At 42.9% G+C, this 19,162-nt stretch overlaps 1 protein-coding gene and 1 long non-coding RNA gene across 3 annotated transcripts; both read left to right on the top strand.

The window, feature by feature from the left end:
• The first annotated feature begins 59 nt into the window (after positions 1 to 59).
• LOC141750743 (uncharacterized) lies at positions 60 to 2,979 on the top strand. The gene is made up of 3 exons (XR_012589766.1): positions 60 to 157; positions 1,995 to 2,216; positions 2,786 to 2,979. It is a non-coding gene; the product is annotated as an uncharacterized LOC141750743 (long non-coding RNA).
• Positions 2,980 to 3,023: 44 nt separating this feature from the next.
• ANAPC5 (anaphase promoting complex subunit 5) lies at positions 3,024 to 18,242 on the top strand. 2 transcript variants are annotated; one of them, XM_074606408.1, is made up of 17 exons: positions 3,024 to 3,848; positions 3,950 to 4,029; positions 4,809 to 4,918; positions 5,324 to 5,519; positions 6,745 to 6,811; positions 8,580 to 8,681; positions 9,845 to 10,035; positions 10,963 to 11,044; positions 11,777 to 11,866; positions 12,802 to 12,983; positions 13,467 to 13,602; positions 13,837 to 13,911; positions 14,673 to 14,794; positions 15,971 to 16,078; positions 16,606 to 16,753; positions 17,362 to 17,524; positions 17,910 to 18,242. In XM_074606408.1, exons 1-17 carry the CDS (start codon positions 3,645 to 3,647, stop codon positions 18,122 to 18,124), a joined length of 2,271 nt encoding a protein of 756 aa, XP_074462509.1. In that variant the 5' UTR covers positions 3,024 to 3,644; the 3' UTR covers positions 18,125 to 18,242. The 2 variants fall into 2 exon arrangements, with proteins under 2 accessions (XP_074462509.1, XP_074462508.1); XM_074606407.1 differs by having other exon boundaries at positions 3,595 to 3,848; positions 6,730 to 6,811.
• The last annotated feature ends 920 nt before the right edge of the window (positions 18,243 to 19,162 follow it).

Raw genomic sequence — 19,162 nt, 5'->3', positions numbered from 1 at the left:
TTGGCTGTCCCGCCGCCGACAGCGAGCGGGCGGAGCCAATGGGAGGAGAGGAAGCGCCTGAGTGTTGGCGGGGGCGGAGGTTCGGCGGCCACGGAGCGGGGCGGGGGGGGGCGTGAAAATACCCCTGAAACACGGAAAGAAGAGGCCACTGTCAGCTGTAAGTGCGTAAACAGTGATGTCACTGAAATAAGAGAGAAGTTTTACCTCATGTTTTTGGGTGGTTTTGGTGTTTTTTCCTGTGTACAGGGGCGCCGAGCCCTAGCGAGCCTCCCGTGAAGGCGCGGAGCAATGGGGTCTGGCGCAGGGCCGGGGGTGAATCTGACAGTCACCAAAATTCAGGTGTTTTGGCACCTCTGCGTACAAGGCGGAGGTTTGTCACAGAGGGAATTAAAAGCCTCGGTGCTGTAGGCAAAAGGCCAAAGTTGCCAGTTATTCCGCCAAGCCCCTAGGTGATAATCTTTAAATAATAGAAAATAAGGTTTATTATTTAAAAATCCAGTTCCAGCTAGCTTCTAGGTGCCATTATTATTTTATCTATGCCTATGAATGCGATATCTATAAAAAATAATAATCACAGGTTGTAAGAACTGAAAGCTTTTAACCAGAAGACCGTATTAAAGAAACCCGAACAATACAAACCCAAGTAAGTCTTCAGGAACGCTTTACATAAGAACACACGGGGCCAAGAACAAAGGAGGCTTTTGCCAAAAAGAGGAACAGACAAAAGCGGCTGAAAATAAATTTTGACCACAAATCAAATTTACCCATACAAAAGGTTGCATGCAATCTTTATTAATTTCTGCAGGAAGGATCTATTTTTGGATCAAGTCAGATGCAAGGGCTGAGTCAAAAAAGATCAGTATGTCATTGCCACAAGAATGGCACAGACTTGGCAGCTTTAGCATCAAGAGCAGATACTTTGTGCAGCCCAACTTCTGGATTAGCACTGACACGATATCTTAATTCAAAATCAGGTCATCTCTTTTTGGAAATGCTTATGCTCCTTGACAAGCTTTTGATGTGCTATAAACTCTTGATTTAATAAAAAATGTCATTTCTTTCCCCAATAATAGCTTGCGATTTTAGTCAAAGCAACTGAAAAGACAGTTGAAAAGTCTTGTGAATACAATGTCAGAACAAGCAATGGCACATTTCCCATATTCCTCACGTGACAGATTGCTTTAAGACCCCTTAAGAAATAACAGTAGTGTTTGATTTTAAAAAACTTCTATATCACCTAAACTTTGTCAATTCAGGGAGTCGCCCTTGAAGTACCAAATTATACACATATTTTTGTTACATTAAAACATGAGACCTCCTCACGCAGTTGCTGTGAGCAGGGTAAAAGCTCTGTCCCACAGATGAGCCAAACCCAGCAAAACCTAATTTTTTTTTCTTTAGCTCTGCTAAGGACTTGCCAACAAGAAATCCTCCCAAACACAGATGTTTTAGGGAGTAACGTGGGCCTGACAGAGCTGAGATCTGGTGACTGTGCTGGCAGCTGCAGTTGCCTCTCCCACCTTAATTTGGACAGAACTTGATGAATCATATTCCTAACATGTGATTTGAGATCACTTTTAGTGCATTAGCCTGTGTAAATTGAAACCATGTAGATTGTTTTTTAAACAAGGAACTTTAACTGTACCGGCTACTCTGTAGCTGAAAAGTAGCATTTGCAGAGGTGCTATTAATAAAAGACTTGCCCTCGCTGAACCTTCAGGATTGTGACAAAGAAGCATTAAAAGATTTAAATCTGTTAATGCTAGATGTCGCATTTACTTCTGCCATGAAATAACAAGTGATGATGACTCGCTGCAGCTCGGTAATCCCCCAAGGCTTTACATGTCACGAGAGCGAAGTAGAGAAGTGGTTCTTACCAAGAATATTAATTTGTTTTAAATGTAACAATTTGCGGAATTTTACAGTAAAGTTTTAAAAACAAAAAAAAAAAAAAAGAAAGAAGTTAATCTCTGGGCTTTATTTGGGAATTTCAGATTGGATATTAATACCTCTGGGAAGAATAATTATAGTATTCACTTTTCATAATGGAGACATGCGGTGCTTTGGAATTACCTTTGAGAAGGTTTTCAGCTTGCAGAGACTTGGTCTGACAGACTCAGCGCTGCACGAAAACACAAGGATCCCTGAACCCAGCCAGTGGCCATTGCATGCTTCATAACCTCAGGCATGTCACTCAGGGGGTCAGCCTATTTTAGGTATGATAAAAGATTACTTTTTCAGTTGCATTACCTAATCTTGAAATGAATACGACCAAAACCACCCCTTGCTGCTTATTTGTAGGGATGGTTTTCAGGTGTGCGAGTTTATTTAAATATGCGTAAAAAGTGTGTTCTGAACATTCCCTACACCAAGGGTTGTCAGCAGTGTTCTCACGTTGGCTTCAGAGCCTTGCACAGAAATGTCAGAACCAGATGTCTGTCATTTCCTTTTTCCTCCCAGTTCTGCACCCGCTGGCTGCAGCAATCTCCTCTCCCGCTCCCTCCCTGCCAAGCCACACCACCCTTTCGGTGTTTCCACCTAAACTATCATGCTTTATCTTCAGGAAACATCAGCAAATTGACCTTTGTAACATAATAGCTTCAGTTATTTCCTGGGTTTTATATTCAGGTATAGTTCAATGAGTATTTAGTTCATTGAGGTCTAGGAAGCTATCATTAATTATGCCAGCAACAGCTAATGACAACACTAAGTTTCTTAAATGTAAATGTATTCTAGAAAATTACTCCATGCTTGATTTGTCTCCTCCTCCTCTCACCACCCCCAGGCGTGAATCAGGAGCAACTCAACTGAAATCCCCGGGAACTCGCAGATGTATAATAATATTGAGTTTTGTTTCGCTCTCACTTACAAAAATGAGAACTATTATAATAATTGGAGCATTTTCTTTGGGAATGTGAAGGCTTCATGAAATACTTTAGCAAATTGTTGAGAAAATAAAAACTGATGTCTGGAAATATCATTATTGCATTGCAATTAATTTGCTGTCTCCCCATACATCCCAGCACACCCGTGACCGGCTGGGGAGAAGTGCCGTGTCCTCGATGAGCCGCGGGGCCTTGGGCTCCTCCACATGGCTCCGCTCTCCAGGACACGCGGTGCCAATGCCAGTGGCGGTCATGCCTTCCTCCGAGGGCTGTGGCACATCCATGCTGGCCGTCCCCAAGACCTGGCAGGGTCATGGTTGGGGTGCTGGCACCGAGCCACCATCCCCATCGTCTCCATGGGCAGCGGCGGGAGCAGCACAGAGGCTGGCATCGACGGAGGAGAGGTGACCAGCCGCTGGGCTGTAGGTCACAACAGGCTGCGGCCACTCCCCGCAGACGCTGGCCATATCTTGCCACAATCCACAGCTGGGCTGAAGGGCGGCGGCGCGGTGGCGGCTCGGCGGAGACCCGCAGCCCGGCCACCCTCCGCCCGCTGCCCTGCGCCCGGCGCCGCCCGGAACCTTCTCTCCCCGGAACGTCTCCTCAGGGCTGGTTTCGCCGGCCGGCTCCGTGTGGACGGCGCATACCTCCGACTCTGATTGGCCGCGGCCCGGCCCACGTGATGGCGGCGGCGGCGGCGATTGGGCGGCGGGCGAGGCGGGTTTCCTCGGCGGCCGGTGGCGGCCGCGGGGTGCCGCCATGGCGAGCGTGCACGAGAGCCTGTACTTCAACCCGATGATGACGAACGGCGTGGTGCACGCCAATGTCTTCGGCATCAAGGACTGGGTCACCCCCTACAAGATGGCGCTGCTGGTCCTCCTCAGCGAGCTGGGCCGCGCCGGCGCGCAGCTCGGCCTGCTGGAGCGGCGGCGGCTCAACCGGCTGCTGCTGCCGCTGCTGCAGGTCGGGGACGGGCCCGCGCCTGGCCATGAGGGGGTGGGAGGGAGACCCCCAAGGGGCCGGTGGCGTTGCGGCTTGTCGCGACATGTCGCTCTCCTCCCCAGGGCCCTGACATGCCGCTGTCGCGACTGCGCAAGGCCATCGAGGAGTCCTGCCCGCACCTGGCCAGCTCCGTGCACATCAGGTGGGCGCCGGGGCCGCGCCTCCCCTCCCCGCTCGCAGCGGGTCCCCGCCACCGGGAAGCGGGGGGGCAGTTGCTGAGGGTCGGGGACCGGTCGCGGAGGCGGGCACCGAGCCGCGGGCAGCCGGGCTCCCTGCTGCTGGGGGCTACGGAACCGCCTGCGGCATTCGGTTAACGCTGCCCGTCGTGTGGTCCCTGTATTCCGTGTGGGGAACGTGGAAACGCGGCCACTACAATCCGTAATGCTGTGGAAGATGATAAAGGGTGCTCTGTGCTATCTATATCTACTCCGATATCTCTTCAGAAGCACTGCAAAATGTGTAGTTAAAAAAGTACATTTGGAGCAAAAATGTACTTCTGCGGCTTTCTTCATTCTCATAAATTAACTTCTAACAGGCACACAAACCAAACCCCGAAGCCGTCTGGTTTTCTGTGGTACAGAAGATCTGTTTTGACATTAACTAACTCACTTAACAGCAACAGTTTTAAAAATCAGTCTATTTTGTACTCCTAATTGTTTTGTTAGAAGAATAACAACTTTTCTAATTGTTCTCTTTGTTAAAAGAACTGTTTAAAAAGAGAAAAAAAACACCAAACCTGATTAGTATTTGGCTTATTATTAATATTTAATATGTTTTGAGTTGGCTTGTGAATATAAAATCTGGGCCTAATGAGTTAGCTACCACTTGTTTCTATTTGTGTTTACTCACCTTTACCTGAAATAGAAGAATATTTTATTTTATGCATATGCCTTAAAAATGTGGTTTTCTTTCCCTGTTTAGGTTAAAACTTATGGCAGAAGGAGAATTGAAAGATATGGAACAATTTTTTGATGACCTTTCAGATTCATTTACAGGGACAGAGCCAGAAGTTCATAAAACAAGTGTAGTAGGTAACTAATTGTCGTCCATGAGCTATATTTGATGTGATGTCTGTCATTGACGTAATTCACTCAGGATGCAGGCTTTGTTTTTCTTTCTGGGGAGGTGTAAAGATTGTATAATGTGATTTTTCTCTTGCTCAGATGTTTCGTATTTAACTAATAATTTTACATATTGTGCCGTTTTTACTGATCCTAACAGTTATTCTGTGATCAGATAGTCTGTGAGATTTGCCACTAAATTAATACCAGATTTACACCTTGCAAAATTGAGTTTTATCAATTGCAATGCTGAGATGAGGCACTTAAACAAAATTAAATAATGCAGTTTAAGCTTCTGGTTATTCTGATTTCTAGTCTCCTCTCTGAAGCAGAAACCTTACAGACAGTTGTCCTAATAGGTGTTTTCCTTTGCAGGTCTGTTTCTGCGCCATATGATCTTGGCATACAATAAGCTTTCTTTTAGTCAGGTCTATAAACTTTACACTGCCCTTCAGCAGTACTTTCAAAATGATGAGAAAAAAAATGGAATTGATGAGAGTGACATGGAACTGACGAATACAGAGGAACTGGAGGGGAAAATGGAGAAAGAAGAACTTGATGTACCCTTAAGGTGATATACTAATATTAAAGTCTTTCCCACTTAAGAGAATGAGTCTTGTTTCAGATTACCTCTGTACACATCAGAGTAAACTTAAGATTTGTCCAGCTCAAGATGCTACTCTTGTTAAACCTTCCAGACTCCACAAATGCTCGTCTAGGCCCTTGCACGTCCTATCACTAACGACTTCAGCTGCAATACTGAGACGTAGGGTAATCTTGTATTTTTTTTAAAGCCTCATACACGCTGGCAGAGCTGGGTGGCGTCTCCATTTCCTTGGTGCCACCATGTGGTGACACTTGTAAATGGCAACAGTCCTGCTCAGTGCCTGATAGAAGATGGCGGTACCTGTCCTCACGCTTCTTAGGGAGTTGCCAGCTGAAGTCCAGATGCTGCCCACAGTTCCCTTCTGTACAGCCCACTGCGGAGTGACTGGTTGTGCTGGCGTGTGATGTGCTAAAGCTGTTCGACAGGTCACTTCTGCTTCCAGAAAAGAAAGATTGCTCACTAAGGAAAAGTTAAGCTTAGTGGTTTTGGTTTCTCTTTTCACCCTTTCCCAAATAAAAGAGCTCACTTTTATTTCCATGAAAAATTAGAAGCAAATATTGAGACTTTTCACCCAATAAAGAAATGCTCCACTCTAAGAATAATCCTAAAAGCATTTTGTGTATCCATGTATTTAAAATATACTTTCTAAACTGTCTTTATACAAACTTGTGCTTCTGCATGCTCTGCTACAGCGTGAGTCAGTTAGCAGCTTGTGGAGTCTGGCTGTATGCTGTAGTTGCTGTTTTTCCGTGGAATAAACTTCTGCCTGCTCTCGCAGAACAGCTGTTCTCTGGAGCGATGCGTGTAGTCAAAGTGCCAGTTCGTTTCATTGTGACTATCTTTGGAAGAAAGTAAAAGCAGAGCAAAGCCTTTCGAATGCGCCAACCCTAAATCTTGTATCTGCTGTTTTTCTTGGGGTTTTCTTGTGCATTTGGGTAACATTCATATTGACCATCGTTTCTGCAGGTTGGAGATTACAGCTAAGCTGTGTGAAATCATTTGGTTTGCTAACTTTGATGTGGTAGATTTGATTCTTTATTAAGTTCTCTCCTTTTAGTTTCCTTTCATGCTGTTGAGCTCCAGTATCCCATAAAACTTTATAAAGCAAAAGTGCGGAATGTCTAATAAAACGTGTTTTCTTGTATTCTATTTCACTGCCCTTGTTTCTAACCAGAGTGCTTCTTATCAGGGAAGAAGAGATATCTTGCAGTGGGCCTCTTTCCCAGAAACAAGCAGAGTATTTTCTTTCTCAGCAGGTATGTTAATTCTGAATAAAGTTGAGTAAATGATCCATAACGTGAATTTCGCCTTCAATTTTATCCATGGTGTCAGACATGATATTTTATTAGATCCGTTAAAGATTTGTTGATATCTTGCATGCAGTTGCTCAGCATGAACGCTTGGGGCTAAACGTGTTTTATCTAGGCATGTACACCATATGATGATATTTGATTCTAAGAAGGTCACTTGCATTCTGACTACTCACCTCAGATTTGGTGTCATTGAAATGTGCAGTTTTGTTGAGTATTCCAGGTGATAAATACGAAACAGAGCAGAAATATACACAGGCATGAATGTCAGTAAATGTACTGCACGCTTATAATTGCTTGCTAAAAAAATAAAATGCATTTAAAATGTATGCGAAACATTATGTATTAAAAGTTCAAAGTAACTTCTCAGTTCCATTAGGATCTTTACTGTTAGGGGTGGTCGAATCCAGTGGCAAGGCTCCTGCAGCTCCACGACCCCCAGCGCAGCCAGTGGTGAGGCTGAGCCTGCTGTCTGTTACCCCGTTCCCTGCTCTGACCGATAAGGATGAAGATCCATTAGTGTGAAATATATACACGTATGCGCTCGAGCTCTCTCTCTTGATTCCACCAGAAACTGGGCTTATACAATCAGCTTATCAGGGAACCGGCCCCGGGACTGTCTTGTCCAGTTGCCTCCAGTAGAAAGACACGACACACATACAGATGCATCTCTCAGTTGACCCAAAGGCCCCGCGGTCCCTCCATCAGTTGGCTTGGGACCTCCTGGTAGGCCTGAGTTTCCTGCGGTTGTCTCCTTCAGAGAAACATACCCAGCCCAGTCTTGTGGCTGTTTCAATACTTGGATCTCAAGCTGCTTATCCAGCTTTCTGCCTAGTCCAGCTTGGTGTTCACCAGAGGTCACCCACTGGTGATACTCTCTGTGATACACCCTCTGTGATACCGTCACTGGCTGTGGTTGCCGGCACCACAGACACATGGGCCCCTACGACCTGTGGCCCCCACTCCAGTTGCTGGCACTGCTGCCGCACAGACACCTGCGATCCGCACTTCAGCCTCCCTACACGCATGCAGAATAGGGAACCCCTTATCCAGGAGCAGAGTTAGGATTTAATGAGAAGACAAGCCAGACTGCAGTGATCTGGTGCAAGGTGTGAATGAACTGCAGTGACATTATGTTACACTGTGTTTTTTAGCTGGTGTGATTTATGTAGAGTATCTGCTACTGGTGTGTATAAATATTTTTTCTCATTCTGATTAGAATATTGTGGAGGAATCGTGATGCTTACGAGGGTTCTGAATTTTGAAGTCTTTTTATTATTCAGTAATGCTTATTCTAGTAACTACATTATTTTATTTTTTTGTTCATTGATCTTCTTGCCAAACTATGGATTTACTTTCGTTTAGTTTCCCGATTACTTTTGTGGAAAGATATTTGTAATTCCAGTGAGTGATCTGTTATTTAAGTTCTTCAAATAGAAACTTAAACAGAATTCTCTAAGCACTTTTAAACAGTCCTTTGAATAAGCTTTTATTGTACTTGGTCTCTTTGATCTCTGGAAAGTGAATGCTATAACATAGCGTAGAATAAAACTGCCACTGATGTTTCAGCCTCATAGGAGACAGGGCTGTTACAAAATCTTCTTTAATGTTCTCTCCAAGCAGATAACAAACTGACAAGCACGTATCAAAATACATCTGTAACCCTCCGGATTGAGTAATTTATCTTACTTTTACTTTTCAATTTTTATTCCAGGCTTCTTTATTAAAGAATGATGAAACAAAGGCTCTTACTCCAGCATCTTTACAAAAGGAATTGAACAACTTGTTAAAATTTAATCCAGACTTTGCTGAAGCAGTAAGTATCTTTTTCTTCATCCAAAATGGTTGTAAAGGGATTTCTTATCTCTAGGATGGGATTATTTGGGAGTAATTTATTCTATATTGAAATACAAGCAGATGATAAAAATGTGAGCAAGTTCCATGTAAATGTTTAGTAATTCAGACTGAAACTCCTGAAGGTACAGAAATCTTACTTAAGCTAAATACTTCCTCACATGTCTAGCGTTATGCACAGATATAATCTTCTAATTTTGGTGGGACTATGTGACTGCATCCCTGGTGAACTAAATCTAAAACTCATCTCTTTTTGCACACATTTTCCTAAGAAATTTCAGGCCTCATACTCCCGTAGTTTAAAAGTCAGTATCGAGAGCAATATCTATTGATTTTGCTTACTGATGTTCACTTTACCTCTGGCACTTAATAGCAATTTATACTGAAAGCCATAGACAATTCCCATAGAGAGCTGGTTCCAGACCTGTGCTGTGAGCATTTGCCTTGTTCCTCAACAACTTATTCTTGAGCAAGTTCCATGAGCTCCCAGTCAGCTCTTTCCTGCCTTACTTTCTAACTCTTCCTCCCAGTAGCCCTGGGCTGAGACAGACAGGATTTTCCTTGCTCCCGTTTGGAGACGTATCCTTGAAAGGGCTGCCGCAGCAGGGGCTGGACCTCACAACTCCCCACGTCCTCTCCAGTGTTCTGTTTGTCTGACGTAAAGGGCTGCCCTGCACAGGTCTCAATGCCTGGAAGAAAACACGAAGTTTTAGCATCTCCTTTCTATCTGCGCTGTGTTTGGAAATGCTGGTGCTTCTGAGTATCTTGCTGGGAGTCATGTCTCCATTCCCACTCTCACTTAGCGCATAAATACAGGGATTCTACCTATGTAGAGGTCTCAGACTGGGTGGGATAATTCTGATGGCCGAATCTTGGCCTGTGGGACACCATTTGGAAGATCTTGTTAGGGAAAACAGCTAAATTTATCCAAGATTTACAGAAGTTCTGCACAGGTAGTACCGGTATCGCTGCAACTTCTGATCAAGCGCTTTCCTGACCATACAGTATTTCACGGCTGCGCTTGTTGGGCAGCCTTTCTCAATAAGAAGATCCAGAGCAATTATAAACAAAACCTTTGTTTTAATAGTTATGTATAGTTAAAGCTGATTTTGCTTCGATTTTTAGCATTATTTAAGCTACTTAAATAGTCTCAGAGTGCAAGATGTCTTCAGTTCAACACACAGCCTCCTTCATTATTTTGACCGTTTAATTCTCACTGGAGCAGAAAGCAAAAGCAACGGGGATGAAGGTTACGGTCGGAGTCTGAGATACGCTGCTCTGAATCTGGCTGCACTGCACTGTCGGTTTGGCCATTAGTAAGTCAATATATTGTACCGCACAACTAAAATTCATCTTGTTGCATCTCCTGTATGCATTATGTGCATTCTGAAAATCTGTTCGGGAGAAGAAGGGTCTTTCTCTAATTTGATAACAGCTATAGTTGGGTTGGGTTGGAAGTTTCTTGGAATCTTGATTTGTTTTGGTTTGTTTCTGTTTTGACATTTATTTGGTTTCCATAATGACTGAGCCATCTACAGCAGGGTAAGTGTTGACATTTGCCTGTGTCCGGCTGCAACTGTTTCCTAGGTATTTAAGTTCTCAATTGCCATGACCTCAAAAAGGTCAGTGGATATGAATGTCTATTTTCATCTGTATTCTCAAGAAACTGTGGTTGCTTTTCAGTTAACATACAAATCAACATAGAGCTGATGATCTGGAAAAAGAGTAATTAAAAAAAAATAAAAAGCCATCTGTGCTTTTTTAATTTTAAAATGCCCTAGGGGTGGGGGTTATTTTATTGATAAAGCCGGCTTGCCCATCTCCGTATATGGTTTGCATTCATTGACTGCTGTCTGGATGCATCACGTAAAAGGACTGGAGTAGCGAAGGACATCTGCAAAATTGAGAGCAACAACTTTTTCTGCACGGACAGATACTTCACCTTGCCCCTGTTCAAACAATAACTTGGCACATTGGCACGCGCAGGGTTTGAAAGCCCGCTTAGGGGTTACAATTGCATTTTTGTAGTGGTTTGCAGATACTGTCTTACTTATTATCCTCAAGACTAGAATATGTTGCTGAAGTGCTAGGAGGAAAATACAGGCTTTCTAGCAGTCTGTTAAGTCAGAGTTATCTTCTGAGTGCGATATGCATAATTTAGCTCAATATTCCTCTGTATGGTAATGCTGTATTTTTAGCACTGTGGGAATACTAATATGTTCTCCCTTTTTGTTTGCTGATAGCCAACAGGCTGAACTGGCACTTCAGGAAGCCATCCGAATTGCACAGGAGTCGAACGACCATGTTTGCTTGCAGCATTGCCTGGTAAGGTAGCTGTGTTGAGGCGGAGGTTAAGTCACCTTTGTCTCTGTTATCCGAGCCTTTGCTCAGGGAACTGTTGCAGAGCTGCTCTTACAGTAGTATCTCATCGAATGCTTCAGTAATTTAAATGTGACTGTCCAGCAGATGGGTCACCCAGAGCAACAAACCACAGGGAGACCATGGGGTGGTGTTGTTGCAACTCAGGATTACTTTCTTAAACAGGAGTTGTGGTCCCAGATGAGATCTCAGTACTAAACCCGTAGTTTAGTCTCGTATGTTTTAAAGAGGCAAATTAGTTCGTAAACTTCCTCCTTACTGTCTGTTGGATTCTCACAGAGTAATCGGCCTTCTTTTGAGCAAACAGAAAGGAGGAGGGAAAGACTTAGATTCCTCTGTATTTCGTTCTGTAATTAACTTGATTGGTATGATGAATTGGCATCAGTGGCATCAAACTCCTGAGATACTGCTTTCCACATTAACTCATTATGGGCTTTCTGTGCATTACTCTGAACCTCCAGCACTGACTGCTGTCAGCCAGCGTCCCAGCCTGGCTGCACGTTTGATACGTTTTGCCGTGCAGCATTTAATAGAAGTTTCCTTAGTATCATAATAATTTTGAAGTGCTTTCTATTTCCAGTGAGTTTTTGTGCATTCTGCGCAAAAAGTAAGGGAAGTTAAAAGTGCTGCAGCCGTTACCTATTTGCAGCGAGATTTTAACTTTTCTTTCCTTGCTAGAGCTGGTTGTACATCTTGGAGCAGAAGATATTCGATAGCTGTGTTCTGCTGGAGCACTCTGTAAACAAATCTTTACATTTTGGTTTGCCGGTAAGTCCATATCATTTATCCTTTACTTTATTCTAGGACAAACACAAGTGGCGAGGGGAGTGTGCACGATAGGGTTTTGTGGCTGGTCTGTTCAAAATATGTAACTGAATTTAAAGAAATCAATGTTAACACTCCAAAATCTGTCTTTTTCTATAATTTTTACTCTTCATATTAACAAACCAGAGTTCAGTTGCTTTAATGCCAGTGCATTAAGGCTCACACTTTTTTCCTTCTAACTTGTTTGTTTTTCAGGCAGAAAAACTCTGTGTGGCCACCAGCATGGCCCCAGGCACTGTGTTGGCCTTAGGCCCGTAGCACAATTTGCTGGTGCTCAAGGAAGGTTCTCACCCCTCTGCCTTCCCTGAAACTTAGAGCTTTGAAGGCAGAGCTTTGAACACAAGTTTACTTGTATGGCTCTGTCCCAGCTGAGAAATCTTGCATGGCAGCCCTCCCCTTAGACAGTTTTGTGCCCCGAATCTGTTGGCTGTTAATGTTTAGTTCTGTCTTCCCCAAGATCTGCAATCTCTTAGTTCAGAGGAGTGTTCCAAAAGGAACTAAACTGCTGATGTTGGGAGATGAGAGCAGACATGGCCGCTTGGTGGGGAAGGGGAGGAAGGGCTCTGCGTTTTCACAGCTGTTTCATCATTGGCGAAATCCAGGTACCAGTCCTGTCATCCTCTTTAAGACTTCTGTGTGTGGGAGTGGAAATTACCTTTCAAATCTAACAAAATGACATTCACACATGTGTGGGTGTGCATAAGTGGGTATTTAAAGAAATGCCTGGAGCAGTGTTCCTTTGTCTGTGCTGAATAACATCACATCTTTTTCTCTGGGATTTTTTTCTTAGTTTAGAACTCTTGCTCCCGTGTAATTTGCAAGCCCAGTGTACTCTATTGTCTTTCACTGCTGTTGGTATTTTTTTGTCTTCTTCCCAGTACCTTGCTTCCCTGGGAATACAGTCCTTGGTTCAGCAAAGAGCTTTTGCAGGAAAGGCTGCCAACAAACTAATGGATGCCTTAAAAGATTCTGATCTGTTGCACTGGAAACACAGCTTGTCAGAGCTTATTGATATTAGTATAGCACAGAAGACTGCCATTTGGAGATTATACGGCCGCAGGTATTTTGTTTCTTTTGAACTCTTGGGTTAGCTCACTGTACTTGTTAGCACATAATGCATTTTGAGTTATTTATATAGGTGTAACAAGTGACTCTGACTCTCCAGTGCACTAAAATAAAGCAATCAGACTCTGATTCGGTACAGGCTGAGTGCAATTATTTCCATTTTCTTATGTTGCTTTAAAACTCAAACTGGAGAAGAGATTGAATTTCCATTTAGTAGTGGCAAATAGTGCATAAATTGTTCCTGTGCCCCCATTTTCTACATCTCTGTGCTTAGACTATGTGCAACTTTCGCTGTGTAGTACTTGCTGTACCTGCATAGTCCAGAGCTCCTGAATAGCAGTTGTTTTACAAGTTTTCATTCTCCTCCAGGCCCCTGGCTTACCAGAAAATGTAGACTGTTGTCATAACAAGACCATAAATTAAAAATGGTGGTAGTTTGTTGCTTGAAAGTTAAAAAAGACTGTTTCTCTTGCACAAGCACCATGGCACTTCAACAAGCCCAAACATTGCTGAGCATGAACAGTCTGGAGGCTGTGAACGTGGGCGTTCAGCAGAATAACACCGAGTCCTTCGCTGTGGTGCTGTGTCACCTGGCTGAGCTACATGCGGAGCAGGTGAGTTTTGTGGCTACTTGCAGAAATGGCATTTGGGTGAGAAGACGTGTGGGTGTTATTGACAGAGTGCGAGACTTGACTTCTGTTTTGTTCTGCCTTTAATGTCTGCACTGGGGGCGAGGAATGCACAGGGTTTTTGCTTGGCAAGTTCTTGCCGTGAAGGTTGTGTTGAAATCACGGGGAGTGGTGCTTGCCCCAGCGTACGTTAATCAGAGTGCTGTTTCTGTGTTACAGGGATATTTTGCAGCTGCTTCTGAAATACTGAAACACCTAAAGGAAAGATTCCCTCCCAACAGTCAGCATGCGCAGGTAGAATATTTATAATTTAGCTTGTGAATTATGATACAATAGGATCTGAATTCCATCGCATCTGAATTCTTCCCTCTGTATGCCCTGGGCTATATGTTTGCTAATTTCACTTGGCTCATGACCTCGTGGGAAGCTGTTCGACATAAACCTTTCTACAAAAGCACGAAATAGATGCCTCTGTTATCCTAATACTGGAGAGACATTTATCTCGCCATAGGCTCCTAAGAAAAAGCTGTTTAAATAGACGTGTCGTCGACAGAGAAATACACGTCTCCTTCGTAAGCACGTATAGGAATTAAATGCATTGATTTGGAGCTTCAAAGTTCTGTTTAATTAGTGCTACGTATTTTGCTATATTGCAATCCAGAAATAACTGAGAGAATAGGCTGGGGTTTGTGTGGCTCTGGGAAATACCTTAACACATGAGTCTATAAGATAGTATTTACAGTGAAGTGTTCAAGATTGCATTAAATATAGTTTGGTCCTACAGAACAAGTCTACTGTTTCAAAGCATTGGTAATGATTTAAAAGAGCGTTTTTTACTTAAAATGTAGTCAAATAGGTGAGCTTTGGTATTGAAACATTAATCCAGACCTGAGCATTTCTGTTGAGGGAAGTAATTTAGTTAATCCAGTAATTGAACAGTGGAGCTAGTTGTGTCTAGACATAAATATCCACAGGGGAAAATAAAAATTAAGTTCTAACTTAGAAAATGAGCAGGCACAGCTTCTAAAACTTGTTTGTGGATGTTCTTTGTTTAGCTTTGGATGCTGTTTGATCAGAAAATACAGTTTGAGAGAGCCATGAATGATGGCAGATACCATATAGCAGATTCTCTTGTAGCAGGAATTACAGCACTTAATAGCATTGAAGGCATATACAGGTAAGAAATCCTGGATCTGCGTACGCTTGCAGCTGTGTCCCGTGAAGATAATGAAAGATTTAGCAAAACGATTGCTGGCAGTCACGTGTGCTTACATGTTCTTCCCGTTCCAGAACTAATTATGGTCATCTTGTCTAACCTGTAGTACTTATTCCATTAGAGCGAGTCCTGCAATAATCATTTCTAGTTGTTTCTCTGGGCATTTTAAGAACTGGAATGGCACTGCTGAAATCGGTGTTATTCTAGAGCTGGAGATCTGTTGTGAGAACACAAAATACCTTGCCGTGGTAACTGTACTCAAACCTGAGCACAATGCAGGATTTTATGGCAGATAACTGGGGATTTCAGGCCTGGTCTCGACTCTAGTGTGGTAGGAGCTTCATCTGTCTCCTGGTTTCTACATCTACAAAACGGGATAATAATAATATGATTTTTCTCGCATCTTAACATGTTTTTTTTTTCCTAAATGGAAATGACATGTTAGAAATACATAGGGTTAAAGCTTGGTATTTGGTGAGTATGAAGTACAACTTACTGTTAAAAGCAATTTCTTGTTGATTTTCAATGAGGCAAAACACCTGAAAACATAGCCAGTGCCAGTAAGCTGGAAGATCAGTATTCAAGCTGTGGGACCTGATGCTTGTCCTTCTGGAGTTGGACTGTTTGTGATTTCCCTGATCTTTAAATATTCTACTCAGTGTATGGGTTTGGGGTGTTTTTATGCATCCCTGCTGCTGTGTATTTGTTTCGTGTTTCCCTGTTCTTGCTCTTTCCATGTTGCTCCATGTCCTTGTTAGTGCAGGTCAATTTTAGCGACTTTACCTCGTACTTGCTTTTCTTACAAATAATTACTTGTGCTTTCTAGCTTGCATGCCCTCCCACTTCTGTTGCCTGTTTGGCCTTTGTTTTTTGGCAATGCCAGTTTTCTATTTAAATCTGGTTTATGAGTTTGATCCTTTCTGCCTGTGAGTTGTCCAGCTGGAATTGGAGAGATCTGATTTTCCCACTGCCGGTGTGTATAGCACGCATACACTTTGTCAGAATGCCATTCCGCAGTTACAAGAAACAGAAGTCACAAAATAGAGACCTATTTTACTGTGTTTGGAAGTGCAGAGTTGTATCTAAAATATAAAAATACAATCAGTGATGTGGGTTTTTTTTTTCCTACTGCGGCAGAAAAGCCATTGTGTTGAAAGCCCAAAATCAAATGTCAGAGGCACACAAACTTTTGCAGAAATTGTTGATCCACTGCCAGAAAATCAAGAACACTGAGATGGTGATTAGGTAAGAATGTTTCATTTTCAGAGTTTTGAAGACACTTTGCAGTGATTAGAATCGGCCATTTCAATTTGTCTGTGTTCAGACTTCACTAGTCTTCAGATTACCTGCTATGATTTGGAGACTACACAATAATTTCATTTATTAATCATGGCATGGAGGAATCCTAAAAATATTGTGGGAATGAAATCTAGTCATCTTTAATACATAAATTAAAAGGTAGTAAACTTATTTTGAAGTTTCAGGAAGACTTATGGAAGAAGGAAATGCTGCATCCAAAATAAATAGGAAATAGACATGTATGTGTGTAGTCAGACTTTTGTGCTGATCTTCAGAGTAGTTACGGTGTTATTTAATATTTTGTATGTTGGTGGCATCTCCTCTTAAAAGCATAATTGAAGTTTATCGTATATGCAGTAATGTAATTCATAATAAAATCAATACCGTTATGGATGGAATGATTGCTTGGGGCACAAGCGGACGTTTTTCATCAAAAGGAAATGTTTGTAATTCCTCCCCCCCGTTGCGGTTAGCGTACTGCTGTCGATAGCAGAGCTCTACTGGAGATCTTCGTGTCATACCATAGCCTTGCCTGTCCTGCTGCAGGCTCTTGCCCTCTCTCGAGAGTATAGTCTACAGTACTTGGCTTCCGAAACTGTGCTGAACTTGGCTTTCTCCCAGGTATGTCTGATGCGTGTTTTCACAGGGCTGAAGGGCGACGTTTATTCTGGGGATCTGGATACTGTTTTTCCTCCTGTGAGATTTAAGAACACAACCTTGTTGGAATCAAATTATTGATTCTGGAGAAGTATATTCTAAATGTAGAATCTTGGGAGGAAGTTAATGAAAGTTGAGTTTCGTGTGTAGTACTAAGATGTGTAGTTATTGCATATAATTAAGCAGACAAGCATAAATTGGCCCTGCCTTCATTTCTTCCCTTGTTATTTTTTCTGCTAGTATTTTGGCTTTCTAGTAGCACGGTTTGGCATGTGTTTGAATTACAAATAACGCTTGTAATGGAGTTCAGTTATATTGTTTATTCTGAGCTGGCAGAGATGCAGTTGTCAGCACTGACTGCGGTGGAGAAGCCATGCCTAATCATTCCAGGGAGCACTCATTTCTACTAATAAGTTTTGATTTAAAAGAAGATTGTGGGGGAAAAAAATTTACATCCTTGTCTGTGGTGCATTGCGTTATTAGAAACAGATGGGGTTTATGTTGGTCTTCTCAGAAGAAGCTGCTCTTACCAGTGGATTCCAGTATTAGACTAGCAAGTATTTCTCTTTCAGCTGATCCTTGGCATTCCTGAACAAGCCCTGAATATTCTGCAGACGGCAATAGAACCTGTCTTGGCCCACGGAGCTGTCCTGGACAAAGGCTGTGCCATGTTCTTGGTGGCCAAATGTCAGGTGGCTTCTGCAGCTTCCTACGCTCCACAGAAGAAGATTGAAGGTAGTGTGAAGTCAATTCTCCTCACTGGCACCATGCTCAGAAGTTGAGAAGCACAAACCGGTGTACATATTGGAGTCCTGCTACATGATCACTCGGATACAGCAGAGTGTGTTACCTAGTTATCGGATAGCAAAATTAATTTGGAATTAGTTGTTCAGCAGATGCAGTGTTTGTAATGGACTCTTGTTTATCTGCGTACTTGTACACCCATATTTTGCAGCAAAGGCGGAATAACAGAAACTCGCTGAAAGACCACGTTGCTAAGACACGTATTGTTTTGAAAAGCTGAGGAATTTGTCATTGGGCTCTTTAGAACTGAGCTGTGTTGCTTGGAGTTGTTATTGTGATACTATCTTGAATATGACTGTCCCCCTTTTTTCCACAGCTTTGGAATCTGCTATCTTGAATCTAAATGAAGCCAAGACTTACTTTGCCAAAGTGGACTGCAAGGAGCAGCTCAGAGATGTTCTCTACTTCCAAGCCCGGCTGTTCCACACCTTAGGCAAGACCCAGGAAAGGAACAAATGTGCCATGTTGTTCCGTCAGTTGCACCAGGAACTGCCGGCACACGGCGTCCCCTTGATCAATGCCTTCAAGTGATACATTTAAAGATGAGATTTGTTTGTTTGCCTGTTTTTTTACAGATGTCTTTTTATTATATTCAGTCATCCGTGTTTCAAAATAATTGTCAATAAATCATGGTCTTCTATTGAACAAATTTTGCGTTTTGTTTGTAATAACTTAAGCGAAAACATAGGTTTCCACCCATTTTACTTTTATTTTGTGCTCGAAATTAAGAATAAGAATTGAATGGGGGGAAAAAAAAGAAAAGACTCCCTTGACTGCTTTATAAACACGCTGAGGGGAGTAGCACAGTCACGATGAAATAATATCCGTTCTTAGTAGTGACATTTTCGGAGTCAATGCTGCCTTTATGAACGCTGGGGTACAAAAAATAATGGAAAATGTAAGCGAAGCTTCTTTGGACTCATTTTAAGTGGTAAAGAATGGGAGTCTCATTTAAAACGCGTCCTTGCATTTAACCTGTCTACAGTTGCTGTTTACTCTGTAGAAACAGATGGTGCTGGCAGAAGGGAAAAAAACAGGATTCAGTTGGAGAGGTCTAATGGTGCAAAGTCCCGGCATTGTTGTTACACGTGTCCTTGTGCAAAGAGCGGCTGAGGAAAGTAGATGCTGAACTAAAGCTCCAGCTCAGCTGAAATGTTTTTATCGTGTGTGTTCTCCTGTAGGTGCTGCGTATAATTTACCTGCTCTGGTTTCATGGGCGAACAAATGATGATCACAACTAACTCAATATCCAATATGCTGCCCTTGACTTCTAGCAATTAGATCCTCGTTTTGGAAGAAAATTTCATTTCAGACGTAGTGCGGGATTTCAAGGCAGGTGAGGTCGTGCTTTTGTGAGCGTAAACCTTTTGTGGGTGACACTTGGGGATGGGGGTGCCAGTCCTTCACCTCGTGACTGTATAAAAGCTGAACATCATTAGGGTAAACACTTGGAGAGACCCTGCCAGGAGGCACTGGATTAAACTGTGGCATTGTTAGCAACGAGAAAGCAAGACCAGACCTAAACCTGGCTCTGATGGAGCCCTGCCAGGTGAGGCAGGAAGGGAGAAG

The sequence above is a fragment of the Larus michahellis genome, chromosome 13 (genome assembly GCF_964199755.1).
Source record: "Larus michahellis chromosome 13, bLarMic1.1, whole genome shotgun sequence".
Lineage (NCBI taxonomy): Eukaryota > Metazoa > Chordata > Aves > Charadriiformes > Laridae > Larus > Larus michahellis.
The sequence above is the reverse complement of the archived record's forward strand: the minus strand, read 5'-3'. Positions and strand labels throughout refer to the sequence as shown.

What these genes read in the sequence shown, in the direction of transcription:
- ANAPC5 (XM_074606407.1), top strand. Translation starts at nt 3,645, where the DNA reads ATGGCGAGCGTGCACGAGAGCCTGTACTTCAACCCGATGATGACGAAC. An exon ending in GCCAGCTCCGTGCACATCAG is followed by an intron (nt 4,030 to 4,808) that starts GTGGGCGCCGGG and finishes TTCCCTGTTTAG; the next exon opens with GTTAAAACTTATGGCAGAAG. An exon ending in CCAACAGTCAGCATGCGCAG is followed by an intron (nt 13,912 to 14,672) that starts GTAGAATATTTA and finishes TTCTTTGTTTAG; the next exon opens with CTTTGGATGCTGTTTGATCA.